This window comes from Aquarana catesbeiana, linkage group LG08 (assembly GCF_042186555.1).
Source record: "Aquarana catesbeiana isolate 2022-GZ linkage group LG08, ASM4218655v1, whole genome shotgun sequence".
Classification (NCBI taxonomy): Eukaryota; Metazoa; Chordata; class Amphibia; order Anura; family Ranidae; genus Aquarana; species Aquarana catesbeiana.
In genome coordinates, this window is record NC_133331.1 from 80,079,728 (window position 1) to 80,097,330 (window position 17,603).

Below are 17,603 nucleotides of genomic sequence, written 5' to 3' on the forward strand. Positions count from 1 at the left end.
CCCCGTCCCCGCCTGTCCCCCACTGTCTGTGTTGATGGGGGAATCCATGCGGAAAAAAGAAATTTGCAGTGTGAATGGCCTGCCTAAAACGGGAGAGTGAAAAAATCTCATGGCAGCTGTGCATGGTAGCCAATTAACTCCTTACTTCAGCTGTGTTTTAAAGCAGTAGTAAACCACACCCATACCCCGCCACCCCCCCCCCCCCCCCCCCCACGGGCTTGCCTGCAAATGGAGCCTGCCAGCACAGCGCTGTCAGGGCTGCCCCGGCGATTGCAAACCATCTCCGCATAGTACAAAGACTAGGGGACAAGCTGCACGTGCCCAGTTTGATGTGTATTGCTAGAGTGTTTGTTTTTTTTTTTTTTTTTTTTTCTTGGGAGGGTGCATGTGACCAGCACAGGGCCAATCAGCACTGTGCAGACAGAAAACTCCTCCTACAAGCTTTAACCAGACCTTGATGGAAGTCACAAGACTGCTCTAACTACTGATGAGAAAGGGTATTTCTTTTTCATGAATCATGGGGCACAGAGTTAGGCTAATATTCATTACCTACTGAGTTATACTTCATTTCCAGGTAAATGGACACTGGTAGACCAAAGGTCTTTAGACAGGAAGTGATCCCCTCTATAACCCCTCCCATACAGGAAGTACTTTTTTTTTTTTTAACCAGTGTCTGTAAGGTGGATGGGCACGGTTGTTTGTGCTCTCTGTGCTTCAGGTCTGTAGTCCCACATATGGTTCTTAAATGAATCAAGGGATTGACCGATCGGATCCATTTGACTCAGGCTCTATATGCTTAGATAAATTATACCCGAGCCTCGCAAACAAGACTTAAGATCCTGCGAGGTTTTGCCTGTAATGCGACCTCCGGGCGCTGGACCCTGTGAAGTGGAATCCTGGACACCACAGCGCTAAGGCATTCCTGCAGGGTGCTGTACAGGTCCAAGGGAGTGGACCCTAAACGTGAAAAGGGTACCTGGACCTTAAAGGTCCTCAAGTGACAGGAACCCGCTGTGATGGGTGAAGATTGAGCTCTTGGTTTACTAAGCTGCCCTGCGCCTGGACGGGTAAGTGAAACCCCTTTATTTACTTATTGTGTGGTGTCCCAGTGATTGTAACAATCAGTCAAGCTAGCTAGAGGCTGGACACCTTTGTGCAGTGACCATACGGGGGAGTTTTGGGCTAGCTGTGGGTGTTCAAAGTGTACCTTTTTTGCTTGTGTTTGGCTGTTTTTTACCTGTATGATGACGCACAACGGTGCACCATATCACCTTGGTTCGCCATGGCGCAAGCGCATTCGCAAGAGCGCTGCTGTGCTCGGCAGTTTGTTTGGCGGCCATGGCGCACGCGGCTTCGCCCGAAGCCGCACATGCGCAGTAGCCTTCATCTGGGCGCACGGAGATTCGCGTCATACACTAATACAGCCACGCCCTTTCACTGGGACCTCGCACTGCACTTGCGTGCGCACGCATGCACACAACGTTCCGGAGCACAACCAGCTTATTTAAGCTGTGTATGCCAAGCATGCAGTACTTCCAGAAAGCAGCTGTGGGACACAGAACAGGCTCTGAACCAGGCATTAACAGCGGTTCATTTTTCCTTACCTGGGCATGTGAGTCACCAGGTGTTGCTTGGCAGGCTAAAGGTGCTTAGCAGATTGTTGCATAGGGGCTTGGTGATGCCTATTAAAGGGTATCCCTTCTGAGGTGTGTTACTACATCCGGTACTCTTTTAGTGGCTTGTAAATGTCTTAAAAAGAGGAGCGGGACTAACACTACAGGGAAAGGCACGCCTTTGTCGTCAGTAGTTCCTGATGAACCTGGTCATATCCCTAGTGTCGTATCCCCTGAAGGACCAGAGGCTTCCGGGCAATCTGAGCTGCTGCGCCTATCTGGTATTCTGCCTACAGTCAACGCTGCTGCCTCACCCTTTTATCACCAAGGATGAACTGTCCTCGGCCCTAGCCGGGTTAGAGCACTGGATTGCTGGCATGGGGCTGGGGAGCGACCCTAGAGGGGCTTACAGCTCATGGGAAATGGTCAAGGACAGAACAGATCCTGCCCATCAACGTCCTGGAATTGCGGGCAGTACGTCTGTCCCTACGGTCCTGGACGGTGGAGCTTCAGGACTGCCCTATCAGGGTTCAGGCCGACAATGCCATTGCAGTGGCCTATATAAACCACCAAGGCGGTACCAGGAGTTGTTCAGCTCCTGAAGGAGGTGAACCACATACTAGCCCAGGCAGAGGAACAGGTGCCGATACTATCGGCAGTCCATATCCCGGCAGTAGAGAACTGGAAGGCAGATTATCTCAGCCGCCAGCACATCTGCCCGGGCGAATGGCCCCTACACCCATGGCTGTTCCAGGAAATTTGCCAGCGATGTGATGGCCAGAAGTCGACCTACTGGCATCCAGGTTCAACAACAAGCTACAGCAGTTTGTGTCCTGAACAGTCGATGCTCTGGTAGTTCCATGGAGCCAGTACTCCCTGGTTTATGCTTTCCCTCCGATCCCTCTCCTTCCACATTTGTTGCGCAGGATTCAGAGAGAGAGGGTTCCAGTCATTCTGGTGGCACCAGCCTGGCCCAGAAGGCCCTGGTTCCCGGAGATTGTGAAACTGCCAATAGATGGGCCATGAACGCTTCCACGTTGCTCCGATCTACTGTCTCAAGGTCCTATATTCCACCCCAATTTACAGTCTCTAGATTTAATGGCATGGCTATTGAAGCCAGGGTGCTGAAGGAGCGTGGCATCTCGGGACCAGCAGTGTTTACTAGGGCTGAAACAACTAATCGATTATTATTTTCATAATCTATTTAATCGGCCAGTAACATAATTGGGTTAAAAAAAAAAAACCATTACGTTAATAAACGTCTTAGACCTGGTTCACACCTATGTGTTTTTTGGTGCTTTTTGCAGAAACGCACTACAGTTCATTTACATGGTTTCCTATGGGACACATTCACATCTATGCATTTTTCAGCCGCTGCGTATTTGGAAAGGGTCAGGGACTTTTTTTTTTTTTTTTTTACGCAAAACAGTGCTTTTTTGGTTCAATATACTTCAATGGAGAAGCTGCTAAAAAGCATGTAATGCATTTTTGGAGTAATTTGTGTTTTTTAATCTGCCCAACAACAAATTCTCCCCAAAAAATGCAACAAAATCACGTGTGCAAAAATCAAAACGCACAGCAAAAAGCACTGCAGAAACGGATCAAACGCAAACTGCATAGGTGTGTACCGAGCCTTATGCTGGCCACATGGATCAAATTTCAGACGAGAATATTCAGACAAAAAATCTTTGTATATTCGCTGAATGAAAGAATGTTGTTTGAAATTTTCACTTGTTTTTAACATTCTGTTTTTAAAATGTAACTTAAAAAATGCAGCGCATAATATATGTATAAGTAAATAGAAACAAGTGAATTGAGTGCTTCAAAGAAGAAGATTAAAAATAATTAAGAAAAAATCAGCCTGATGGCTTGTGCTAAACATAAAATCAATATATGAACAATAATGTCCCACAACCCTGGGAGGTGAATAAACTCCAAAGTTAGGCGTTGTTCGGATGATAGTCCCAAATTGAACTTCATGAAAATCCAATCAAAACGGAGGGATGAGGCAATGGTAAAGGGATGGTATGTAGGAAAACTCTTACCGGGGGCCACCAGGAAAGTCCTCACAGCAAGACCGGGATGCAAATCAGGTGAAGGGAGACGTCTCGGATAAGACTCAAATCAACTCTTGACTTGTAGGAAGGGTATGTGGAAAGAAAAAACATGCCTCCACAGTGCAGGCATGCCCCTGTTGAAGACCCCTAGGTCGAAACGCGTTGGGCTCTACACCACCCTCCATGTTGCCCATTTATTTTAACGTCTCGTGATCACGTTTTTTTATTGTTAAATGGTGGTGGTTTTTTTAGAAATAAAAATACTCCCCTTTTTCATCTGCACTATGTGGAGGCATGTTTTTTCTTTCCACATACCCTTCCTACAAGTCAAGAGTTGACTTGAGTCTTATCCGAGACGTCTCCCTTCACCTGATTTGCATCCCGGTCTTGCTGTGAGGACTTTCCTGGTGGCCCCCGGAGTTCCAAGCAGATTCGAACCTGGAAGATTCCAGTGAGGAGATGTCGCCCTCCATGCCCTGAGTGGCATAACGCACATACGATTCCCTGTCGCTGACACGGTAATCAACGGGATCTGTTAAGAGTTTTCCTACATACCATCCTTTCTACTATCCCTTTACCATTGCCTCATCCCTCCGTTTTTATTGGATTTTTATGAAGTTCAATTTGGGACTATCATCCGAAAAACGCCTAACTTTAGAGTTTATTCACCTCCCAGGGTTGTGGGACATTATTGTTCATATATTATCGATTTTATGTTTAGCACAGGCCATCAGGCTGATTTTTTCTTAATTATTTTTATTTTTTATCTTCTTCTTTTGAAGCACTCATTTGAAACAATTCACTTGTTTCTATTTACTTATACATATATTATGCGCTGCATTTTTTAAGTTATGTTCTCATGGTCTTTGTCAGATTGTATGTAGCTGCTCCCTTTTGGTTTTGTTTTTTCACGTATTAGCGCAGTGTTTTTTATGCACTGTTTTTAAAATGAATGTAATTTCTGAACGAAAACCACATACACTGTCACAACCACAAAATTCCTTTCACCAAGAAGTTTTCTATTATTTCTCGATTTGACCCCACTAATGATTATAAAATCAAACAAACTCTCCTAAAATGACATTTTGTTTTTGAAGGAAGACGTTTTTTTAAATAAAAAAAAAAAAAAAGTTGATCTCTGAGTCTGATGATATTTACCAGATTCACCCTCTAATAGTATATACAGTATATCTCCCCTATCTTATTCTCAGAGTGGATTAGAGCTTTTGCTCCCTAACCATAAAGTTGGTAATTTATATTTACCACTGCACTGAGATATTTAAGAATAAATTTCTTTTTTTTTTTAAACTATACATATTAAACTAAATTATACAACACACTTTTTTTTAAGGTTATTAACCGAATAATCGATTAATCGAAACAATAATAATTAGTTGCAGCCTTAGTGTTTACCCTAGTGAATGCCAGAAAAGCTGTCACTAGGAAAATGTATCGTAAGGTCTTGAAGACTTGTATTGCTTGGTGTGAAGCCAAAAAATGGCATCCTCAGAAATACGTGATTGGGAGAATTCGCTCTTCCCCCTTTTTTTTTTTTTTTTTTTGTCAGCTGTGGAAATCAAATCGGATTGGCTTTGAGTACAATCAGAGGTCAGATTTTGGCTTTGTCAGTATTCTTCCAAAGGCCCTCAGCCTCCCATTCGCTGGTACGAACCTTAAGCAGGGGGCAACTCATTTGCTTCCCCCATTAGGTCACTTATGTGTCCTTGGGACTTGAATTTGATGCTGTCTGTTAAAGAAACAACCATTTGAACCTATCAAGGAAATGTCATTAGACTTCCTGTCACGCAAGCTAGCCTTCCTGATGGCCATCACCTCGGCTAGAAGGGTGTCAGAGTTGGCTGCCCTTTCGTGCACGGAACCATACTTGATCCTTGGTGTTATGACCTGTTCCATCCTTTTTTGCCAAAAGTGGTGTCAGCCTTTCATTTAACCACTTCCCGCCCGGCCTATAGCAGAATGACGGCCGGGCGGTGGTTTTTATCCTGACTGGGCGTCATATGACGCCCTGCAGGATAACAGCCGGCATCGTGGAGATCGGTGGTGTTTCAGTCTGACACACCGCATCACCGATAGCCTCGATGCGCACCCCCACGGGCGCGTGGCGGCTGTTATCCTGCAGTAAACCTGAAGAAACCTGTTATCCTGAAGTACTTCCTGTGTGGGAGGGGTTGCATAGGGGATCACTTCCTGTCTAAAGACCTTTGGTCTATCAGTGTCCATTCACCTGGAGATGAAGTATAACCCAGTAGGTAATGAATATTAGCCTAACTCTGTGTCCCATGATGTGCTCAAAGAAAAGGATTTATACAGTTAAGTATGACGAAAAAATCCTATTTTAGCAGTTTATATTTACTAAAACGATTGCATTTTCGTGTACTGTGGGAGACCAGATATAGTGAATGCAGGGTCCTGGGTTTAGTAACACTTTAACTCTGTGTGGCATCATGTTGCAATGCCACATATCCAGTCGCAGCATATTGTATTTAATTGCAGGATGGGGTAACTACGGTATAAACTGTTCCTCGTGACAACTGTATGAATGGAGAGTTTTGTTTCCTGTAGCAATCAGTCAAGGCCAATCTAGATATTCTTTCTTTGTTTATTCATATGAGGAACATTATAATCTTTGGACTGTAGTATAAATTTTTTTTTTTTCCAGTTGTGCAATACATACCCTATGTCCAGAATAGATATGTTGACTGTACAGAGGGTTTCCAGTAAACTGAGTTGATCTGTACCTTGCTTACCAAAAGTCTTCATCTTCCATCTTCTTATTGTTAACTAGTATGGAGTACTAGTCAATATTCACATTTTGAGTGTAATTGAGTATAAACATAAGCTGACCGGAGCAATGCTGGGTGTAACATAGTAAGAAGAGAGTTTTTACACTTTAAACCTCTGTAGCCATGTGCCACTTAGGTCCCTTAGAGTGGCCGCAGGGCATTTCACCAAGACCTCAGGCGTGCAAGCATTTGCTAAGTTGTTTCTTCAGACACCTAAAGATGAGGGTGACTGATATGGCCACTATTGTTTTTCCTGGCCTCTTTCCCAAAGTGTGCTGGCATACAGGAACCCTCCTCCAAATGAGTAAATGGGTTTCCATCTGTCCACTTTGGGGGTTAACTGCAAAGCTTAGTGTGCGCTGGCATATAGGAACCTTATTCCAATTGATTAGACAGGTGTCCCCTCTGTCCAGCTTGGTGGTAAGTGGCAAAGCTTTGTATGCTGGCAGAGGTATGTTGGTCCTATAGTCAGTCTCTAAAACCAGTGGTGGACTGTCGTATAAAAAAAAATAAAATGTGTAGCGCTACTTGGTAGAATTGTACAAAAAATAAAATGAGCACATAGAAGAAAATAAATGCAAAAAGTCCCAAAAGGCACTGTTCACAGTGAATGAGAAAAGTGAAAATGTTTCAACAATCCACTGTTGTCCAGTGTGTATTCAATCTTCCAAAGTGCTAACAGAACCAGCCACCAACTCCATGTGAAATCATCACTCGCCAGATCAAAGAGCTGCCATTGCAACAGCAGAAACGTCTGTGATGCATGTCAACTCTCTGGAGTGCGTGCAATGATCTACAATCTCTACCTAAAAAAAAATGTAAAAGTAAATAGTGGTGCTGATATTGAAATATGACAATCAATACTGTAACGTAAACGAAATAACACCCTGTGACAAGTGAAAGTCGCTGTTAACATTAATGACAAAAGTGACACAAATTAAAGTCCATAAAATAATCCAAATTTTGACTCCGTGACTTCAAAAATATCTTTCTATAGCAGTTGTAATATTCCAGATCTTCCACCACACCGCATGTGAAAGCGCCTCCGCTCCCCTTAAACGCACTCACCGGCTTTAGGTGCCTTGCACTTTCATGCTCAGCATATACACTTTTACCCTCAAAGGGTTAAATCATCCCACCGATATCCAACCGTGCATACGGAAAAAGATCTCTAATCCACAGGAGGTTTAAAATCTTGCCAGTTTATTTGAATTCTAAAATGATTTTCACATTTAATCCCTTCCTGTAGAATGTCTCTCAGCAGATGACCTACAGAAAGTGAATGCTGAGAGACATTCTATAGGAAGTGATTGAATGGTGTGGTGTTTCACTTGGCTTTGTGTTTATAAAGTCAGCTACCAAAATTGTAGCTGCTGACTTTTAATAAACATAAACCCACCTGTCCCATGATCCAGCGAAGCAGCTGCCCGAACCCGGCGCTGGCATTACAAATGTGGGCACCCGGCTGTGACAGCTTCCGGCTTCACAGCCGGGTACGCACTGCCCATATGCAAGTCGCACTGCACCGTATTAATGGCTGGGCAATCTTCTGGGACCTGTGACGTGTCCCAGAAGATTGCCGGGGGAGAGGAGAACTTCCGCTCGGGTCGCCTATGCCCAAAAAAAGGACATGCCAAATATGGCATGTCAAGTGGTTAGGAGTCCTTAAAACGGAAGTTCCACTTTTGGGTGGAACTCTGCTTTAAAGTGGAAGTTTAGGCAAAAACTAACTCTAATCCTACTCTATGCCACATTCTAAGACTAATCTATCTAGCCCTGTAAAGTTAAAATTGCTGTACTTGCTTGTTCTGCAGCTGGTCTGGTCCCACGCTGAGCTGTCAGCGGTGGTTTCAGTGTGGAGGCGGGTGCAGGAGAGGCATCCGACAACGGAAGCCCCATAGTAACTCTATAGGTGACATCACTTCCCAGGATTTTCCCAGCAGTTGTCTGTTCTCTCCTGCAACCAGCATTCCCTGCTGGAGACTGGACCGGGGATCAGCTGCAGAAAAAGTAAATACAGCAATGTTTTTTGCTTTACAGGGCTAGATAGGCCTTAGAATGTAGGATTAGAGTTAGTTTTTGCCTAAACTTCCACTTTAACTCCTCTAGGTTATAGTCTTGCATGTTGTAGGACTCATCGATTTGTTGCTACTGTTGTACTGTAGGGTCAGCCCTGAACTTTTAATTCCTTCCTCTGTCACCTTAAGAACATTAATGCACTGTGCAATGCAAGGGCTATTTATGAAAAGACACATTGAGAGCAAATTCAGTAATTGTCTATACAGTAGGTAACCAGTCATTTTTCATCCCTTATTGTCTGGGAAAGAAAACAAGGAATGTGATTGGTTATTTGCTTTACTTTTCTGCGTACTCTTTCTCTACCTTTTCACCAGTAGCTTCGTTTGTCAGCTATTTTATACAATTGTAGTAGTACTACTACATTCAAAAGAAGAGAAATCCCTTTCTAACAAGCTTCTGCTGGCAGCGTTACATCCACTTTTTTCCTCTGAATGAGTGGAGCTCGCTGGAAACCTAACAAAGAACGAGCTTATGTGTAGTGTGTGTGTGTGTGTGTGTGTGTGTGTGTGTGTGTAAGTAATGCAACCCCTTCATCTGCACTTGTAGACTGTGATTTTGTTTTTCCAGACACTTTGCCTTTGGTGATATACGTGTGTGTGTGTGTGTGTGTGTTTTTATCCTCCTGTAGTGTGTTGTTTTGTTTTTTTGTTTTTTTTTTTGTTTTTTTATCCTTGCCTCATATTTACCAGACAAATTTTATCAACAGATTTCACACCTACAACAAGATGAATACTCTTATGGTCCAGCGAGTCACTAATGACATTGTCAAGTCTCATGAAGATAAGCGGGAATATCGGGGAGTTGAATTATCCAACGGAATAAAAGCAGTCCTGATAAGCGATCCCACAACTGACAAATCTTCAGCGGCTCTTGATGTTTATGTTGGTATGTTTGCATTGCAAATGATTTTGGAGGCTCCCACAGGCAGCATTACTACTGTATATCTCAGCAAATATGTGCAAAAAAAAAAAAAAAAACTTTTTTTTTTTTTTATAACAGGACATGCTACCAGAACTCCTGTAAGCTCCTGTAGTCAGCTGGTAAAGCTGCTTCTGTTGTATTGAAATGCCAAACATTGTCACTTTTCCTCTGCTGGACTACAGAACACATCCCAGTCTCCATACCTTCATAATATGTTGTAGTCCAGAGGCAACAACACTACAGTAGAGGCAGTAATTGTCAGCTTATTGGAAGAAGATAGGCACACAATGAAGTGGAAGGGAGATCTTCCCATTGGGGATCTTGCTTTGGAAGCATGTAGCTCAGGGGTCTCCATACTTTCAAAATAAAGGGCCCGTTTATGGCCCTTCAGATTTTAGGGGGCTGCACTGTGGCCAGTGGAAGTAGAAAATGCCCCAACATCAGTAGGAGTGAATAATACATCAGGCTTGGTGGTCAGTGGGAGTAAAAAAATTACTTTGCACCTGTGGTCAATAGCAGGAGTAATAGTTCTACATCATTGGTATTGGTGAGAGGAATAATGTCCCATCGTTTGGTGTCGGCGGGAGGAGTGGTGCCCCGTCGTTGGTGTCGACGGGAGGAGTGGTGCCCCGTCGTCTGCCTGCGGGACGAGTCGTGCCCCAAGAGCCGGATAAGGACAAGCAAAAAGAGCACATCCAGTCCAGTATGGGGACCACTGATCTATCTCAAACATTCACAAGCTCCTCAAGTCCTGAGACACTCTCTAATATGGAAGCTCAATCAACTTTCTAGTGCTGTTGAAAACCAGTCTACCACCTGCTACCAGCCATGGGAAAAAAACTACTTTCCCCTTTTTACTAATAGTAGAAGTAGAGAGATACCTCTGAACAGATCTTGCATTTCCATTTTAAGACAAAAGAAAAACCCGTAGCAGGTGTTCTATTACATTTTAAGCAAATGTATGCAAAACTGTCAGTTGGCTGGGTGAAACCTATACCAATGCAGGTGGTTGCAAACACACACTGGCAGAAGGCATCAGAGTTTACAACAACCAGACATTTAAATGAAATACTTTGCCAATAAAACCTAGCACTGTTGTGTTTAAGTGACTGTTATTAATGTAAAATGGAATCTTTCTGAAAATTTGGAATTTGTTTGAAAAAACAAACAAAACTAAACAAATTTTTCCATTCAGCACGTCTAGCGACTTTGTAGAGAAAACAAAACAATCACATTGGTCAAAGACAAAGTTGCATGATTTTTAAGTCACACAAGTGTGAATGGACTCAAACTCTTCTGCTCTTTTTATTGTTTAGTCACAGGTAAGGATGAGCTCCGGCGTGTTCGCACAGCCCACGTGAAGAGCCCGCCAGGAAGTCGGCACTGCGCTGCGCTAATTACAGGCAGTGAGACATTTCCCGATCTCTGCAGCCACGCATCAGGACAATGTCTTACTGCCTGTGATTAGCGCAAGGCGCAGTTCTGACTTCCTGGCGGGCTCTGCACATGAGGTGTGTGAACACGCTGGAGCTCATCCTTAGTCACAGGCTGGAGGCAGAAAACTTACCAGGCCATACTCCTTAACCACTTCCGGACTGCTCACCGTCGTTGTACGTCGGCTATTTGAAGGGGTATATCGTTGTTGTGGCAGCAGCTAGCTTCCATAACCCCAGTATCCTTTTCAGTGAGTGAGTCTTTTTGACCCCAGATCTCATATTTAAGAGGTCTTGTCATGCTTTTTTTTTTCTATTACGAGGGATGTTTACATTCCTTGTAATAGGAATGAAAGTGACACAATTAAAAAAAAAAGTGTAAAAATAAAAGGTAAAATAAATAAGAAAAAATATTTTTTAAACACGCCCCATTCCGACAAGCTTGCGTGCAGAATCGAACGCATAAGTGGGTAGCGCCCACATATGAAAACTGTGTTCAAGCCACACATGTGAGTTATCGGTGGAGGTGGAGCGAGAGCATAGACCTCCTCTGTAACTCAAAACATGCAAACTGTAGAATTTTTTAAACATTGCCTATGGAGATTTTTAAGGGTAAAAGTTTGTCTTCATTCCGCGAGTGGGCGCCGTTTTGAAATGTGACATGTTGGGTATCAATTTACTCGGTGTAACGTTATCTTTCCCAATATAAAAAAAATTGGGCTAACTTTACTGTTGTCTTATTTTTAATTCAAAAAAGTGTATTTTTTCCAAAAAGTGTGCTTGTAAGACTGCTGCGCAAATACGGTGTGACAAAGTATTGTAACGACCGCCATTTTATTCTCTAGGGTGTTAGAAAAACAATGTATAATGTTTGGGGGTTCTAAGTAATTTTCTAGCAAAAAAAAAAAACTGTTTATAACTTGTAAACAACAAATCTCAGAAAGAGGCTTTGTCCTTAAGTGATTCAATTCAGTAGCAAGATGTCATTTAAAGTGATACTAAACACACAAAGTTAAATTTACATGGTCCCTTCTATTTCTGTATATGGATGATGGCACTGTAATTTTATTAAAAAAATATCTGAGTACCTTTTTCCTAATCGATATACTGCTGCCACATGACCCAGCTCTTTCCCAGCCCGTCTGCAGAGAAAAGTAAGCAGGATGAGCTTCTAGTCCTCTGCTGCTGTTCACATGTTCAAAATATAAAAAAACAGCATTTCTAATACAGAGTAAAAATAAATATCAAACACCCTTATGTATCACTCTATAGTCACATGAGCTGCTCAGATGTGATGGGTGAAAGAAATGTTCAATATAGAAACTTGCTGAAAACTGGGCATGTGCAGACATAGCTGCAAAATCCGTAGCTGAATTGGGGACATGGACAGAAGGTAGAGATTAGCAACATCAACCAGGTTTTTTTGCAGAAAGCGAATCTCATAGTGACTGAGTATGAACAGCATGTAATACACCATTTATTGATAGTTTTTTTTATGATGTGGGTTTAGTGACACTTTAACCACAGCTGTGCTATTTGACAGAGCCGTGGATATCTCTTTGGATGGGAAAAAAACAAAAGACCGTTCCAATGTATATATTTTAACTGTGTATTTAGTTTTTTGCTTGTTCAACTTTAAGCTCTAAATAGACAACATCCATGATTTTATGTATTTTATTCAACAGGGTACTTATCTGATCCTGAAAACATCCCGGGTCTTGCCCACTTCTGTGAACACATGCTGTTCTTGGGTACAGAGAAGTACCCCAAAGAAAATGAGTATACCCAGTTCCTCAGCGAGCATGCAGGGAGTGCCAATGCCTTTACTAGTGGAGAACATACAAACTACTATTTTGACGTGTCTCATGAGCACCTTGAGGGAGCTCTAGACAGGTAAGTGACCGCAGACTCTTGTTGGCTCATTGCTATTTTTACTGTAACATTATGAACTTTTTACCTGTACACCTACAAATACTACTGATGATGATAGATAAAATGGCTTATTAAAACTGCCATGAATAAAATGGCTTGAGGAGAACTTGTCATGATAAAGTTAGTAATACATTTTACATCTGAGTACTCTAAATTTTTAATCTCTTTGGATTGTGAGCTGCAGTAGTAGCTCCAGGTCAATGACAGCGGGAGTGCAGTAGGCATATTTGTAACCAGTTGTGGTTTGTATTGATGTCTACCTGTCTTTACCCTGTTATCTGGCACTTTTTGAGGTGTGTTTGCTGCCTGGGTTGTTGCATTTGGCCAGCCTTATTTTTTATTTGAATCAACATTTTCGTGTCTTACTTTTTTGGTAACAAAATGGCATGAGATGGTATACATAAGAATGCACTAATGGTATTTATTTCAGGTACTTGTATAGTGCAGTCAATTTACGCAGCACTTTTACATATGCATTGTACATTCATATCCGTCCCAGCCCTCAAGGAGCTTACAATCCTAAGGTCCCTACCTCACATTCATACATACACATACTAGGGCCAATTTAGACAGGATCCAATTACCTACCAGCATGTCTTTGTGTGTGGGCGGAAACCAGAGTACCCGGAGGAAACCCACGCAGGCACAGGGAGAACATGCAAACTCCAGGCAGGTAGCGTGTCCTGGTTGGGATTTGAACCAGCGACCCTTTTGCCGCTAGGTGAAAGTGCTAACTACTACACTACTGTGCTGGTATGTATTGTTTCCTTTTCCAGCACAATGTTGTGCACATTAAATCCTATTTCTAATTGGTGATATTAATGTTTAGCCCATGTAACTGTTCTAAATAATTCCTAGGTGTAAACTTAAAGCCGTTCTATAAGAGTCCACCCAAAACTGATATTTCTTTCTTGTTCATTGGGGAAAACGGGAGTCTTCAACCTTCCATTATTCTGCTACCTACAGAAGGATTTGGATGCTGACAAACCAACTGTAGGGCCAGTCCAGGATAATTTCAACTACTACCAGTATGTCTCAGTTTTTGGTTAGTGTCCTAGGAGGATGGACGTCTTTTCCTAAGCCTAGCGTATATGCATGTGGTAGTTGTGCGCTGCCACCTAGTGGTGAATGAATAAGTAAAATACACAATCTACTATTAATGTGCAAATGCAATATAGCTGCTGCTATCACCTGGATGTTATCACAAAACAATGAACAATATGTATAAGGAATGTGATAATGCTGCTGCAAACGACAAATTATGATGATAATACCAATAACAATGTGCAATAGACCCGTTGTGCTGAATAAGTAGCCCAGTTGAAAAAATGGTGATGGAAAAAACTATTAAAAATATATGATGATAATGAATAATCTTATATAATATCAAAATTTCTCTGTGCAAAGAAGTGCTTCTCATACAGGACAACGATCTGTGACAAGTGCTCCCTTCGCCAGGTGCATTAGCAGTTCACCTCCTTCCTAGACCCTGATGGGGTCAAACACGCTTATGATTCTCATCTGCAAATGGCTCCACATTGGTCTCTATTAGTTCCTATGAAGATCCTGCAGGGATCAAACACGCTCTGCACCCCGTATACTTCTTTAAAAATTTCCTCTGTTATTTTCACCAACAATTCCAAACTGACATGAAAATATAAAGTGCTTCCAATAGTGCAGTATCAGGTGTTAAGTTGAATGAAACTTCAGTACCTCATCTTCATACATTATACTCACATTTATTTAAATATAAAACTGCATAATAAAATTCAACAGGTCTCACAAGTGTCACCGCCAGGCTCTACCTCCTACGCGTTACGCTACCATCCTTGTAGCTTTATCTGGCCTCCTTTTTAAAGGAGAAGTATATGGGGTGCAGAGCGTTTTTGATCCTGGCAGGGTTTTTATAGGAACTAATAGAGATCAATGTGGAGCCATTTGCAGATGAGAATCATAAGCGTGTTTGATCCTCTCTGGGTCTAGGAAGGAGGTGACCTGCCATTGCACCTGGTGAAGGGGAGCACTTGTCACAGATTGTCGTCCTGTGTAAGAAGCACTTCTTTGCACAGTGAAATTTTGAAGCACATGTATAATATATATAGTGCTCATAAGTTAGAGAATATGAATGATAACACAAAAACATTTCTTTCATTTCAAACATTTCTTGTATAATAAAATATTTACAAAAAATGTGAGGGGTGTACTTGCTTTTGTGACATTGTGTGTGTGTATATGTATAATTTTTATTGAGAGATATAATATATATATATATATATATATATATATATATATATATATATATATATATATATATATTTATTTATTTACATTTATTCTGAAACAGGTCTCTGGTGGATGCAGAAACTGCACCTAAATTCCAAGCTTTACCCCCCCCCCCCCGGCTGAGAGTATTGCGAAAGGGAGTATCCTGTATGTGTAGTCTCCCTCCTTTTTGTTGCAGCAAAAAGATTCCCCATTTTACTATTGACACTCAAGACCTGATACTCCATTGCTGGGGGAAAAAATGAGAATCTCTTGTGTGGAGTAGTCACCATTGTTCTCCAGGGAAACGCTTCAGAAATCATAAAATATCGGTCATAGATGAACACTTAGAGCTTTACAAACATCTAGTGAAATTATATCAAATCATCACTTCCCATGTTCAACTATCTTTCTCTGTTTCCAGAGATACCTTTTAAGAAGAAAAGCCAGTTCTATAGCTAAAGATTAGGAGAGATGTATCTTAGCCACTAGTGAAATCTTTAGAAATTGCTGCCACTGATCTGTAGTAAAATTGATGACATTTTTGTATTTTGGCTGTTATGCAGAAATTCAATGCTGACTGTATGCAGTAATCTTGGTTATGATATTTACATCTATATTCCTTCTCTACAGGTTTTCCCAGTTTTTCCTGGCTCCTCTGTTTGATGAGAACTGTAAGGATCGTGAAGTAAATGCTGTGGATTCTGAACATGAGAAGAACCTGATGAATGATGCCTGGAGGCTTGCCCAGCTGGAGAAAGTCACAGGGAACCCCAAACATCCCTTCAGTAAATTTGGAACAGGTTGGTAGTGTACTAATGGCCTCTCGCTGCTTTCTCATCCTAACTTGCTGTAGCTACTTGTGCAAAAATTAATTTGGTTACGTAGAAGGATATACTGTATACACATCTCTGTTTTCAGAGGAATGTATTTTAAAAGGGGTTGAGGTAAAACGGCAACAGATGTTTATCACTTTTGGGGATGGTTTGTAAGTTTAGGGTTGTTAAAGTACACAGTTGCCCTAGGGTAGTAAAGCTTGGTACATCTGATTTGCAATGACACAGGATAATCCCTTCAAATGTATGCACACCTGGTCCTGTTGGAGCCAATTCCAAACTACTCCAGAATATCGGACTCGTGGGAGACCTTCCGTAACTGGCTACTTGAACGAGAGCTCTTGATCTTGGAAACATTAGACTGTCCACCCACTACCTCTCAAACTCCCCAAGCTTTACCACCTTTCCTGTGGCGGGGAGGGAGAATCCTAGGAGTGGGGTGGCCCCTGTCTTTGACGTCTCCCCCCCCCCCCCCCCCCCCTTTTCGGCCCAATAGCCACAACTTGGTCAGCTCCATTTCACCCCCCCCCCCCCCTTAGTCTTTAGGTAATCCCCCGCCCTATTTTCCTTTTCTGTACCCCTCCTTTTCTGTATTTGTTCCCATTAATGGAGTTATTGGATGATGGAGATCTTGCACTCCTCCACCTTCTGTTTTGAGGATACCCCACAAATGCTCAATAGGGTTTAGGTCTGGAGACATGCTTGGCCAGTCCATCACCTTTACCCTCAGCTTCTTTAGCAAGGCAGTGGTCATCTTGGAGGTGTGTTTGGGGTCTTTATCGTGTTGGAATACTGCCCTGTGGCCCAGTCTCCGAAGGGAGGGGGATCATGCTCTGCTTCAGTATGTCACAGTACATGTTGGCATTCATAGTCCCCTCAATAAACTGTAGCTCTCCAGTGGATGGAGATGGGATGGGATCGAAGGGGGGGGGGTGCTATGGGTTGATGGAGCAGGGATGTGATCTGGGGGGGGGGGGGGGTGGATGGAGATGGAATCTTTGATTTTGGGAGGTGGGGGTTAGAGGATATGTGGGGTTGCTTTGGGAGGGGAGAGGAATTGTGCTTGGGGGGTCAAATCTTCTTTGGTTGACCATGGCGAGGCCTGTTCTGAGTGGAACTTGTCTTGTTAAACCGCTGTATGGTCTTGGCCACCGTGCTGCAGCTCAGTTTCAGGGTCTTGGCAATCTTATAGCCTAGGCCATCTTTATGTAGAGCAACAATTCTTTTTTTCAGATCCTCAGAGAGTTCTTTGCCATGAGGTGCCATGTTGAACTTCCAGTGACCAGTATGAGAGAGTGAGAGCGATAACACCAAATTTAACACACCTGTTCCCCATTCACACCTGAGACCTTGTAACACTAATGAGTCACATGACACCAGGGAGGGAAAATGGCTAATTGGGCCCAATTTGGACATTTTTACTTAGGGGTGAACTCACTTTTGTTGCCAGCAGTTTAGACATTAATGGCTGTGTTTTGAAGGGAAAGCTAAGTTACACTGTTATACAAGCTATACACTCACTACTTTATATTGTAGCAAAGTGTCATTTCTTCAGTGTTGTCACATGAAAAGATAATAAAATATTTACAAAAATGTGAGGGGTGTACTCACTTTGTGAGATTGTGTGTGTGGGGGGAAAAAAAAATATTATCAATAGATGGCTCTC

General features: G+C 42.5%; 1 protein-coding gene across 5 annotated transcripts in view; it reads left to right on the forward strand.

Annotated features, from left to right (window-relative positions):
- IDE (insulin degrading enzyme) overlaps positions 1-17,603 on the forward strand; it is a 149,216-nt gene that overhangs the window by 22,491 nt on the left and 109,122 nt on the right. For all 5 annotated transcript variants that reach the window (XM_073596049.1, XM_073596046.1, XM_073596047.1 and 2 more), the window contains exons 2-4: positions 9,260-9,438; positions 12,593-12,800; positions 15,735-15,904. In XM_073596049.1, the coding sequence (XP_073452150.1) occupies positions 9,279-9,438; positions 12,593-12,800; positions 15,735-15,904 (538 nt within the window). In that variant the 5' untranslated portion in view covers positions 9,260-9,278. The remainder of the gene's footprint in view (positions 1-9,259; positions 9,439-12,592; positions 12,801-15,734; positions 15,905-17,603) is intronic.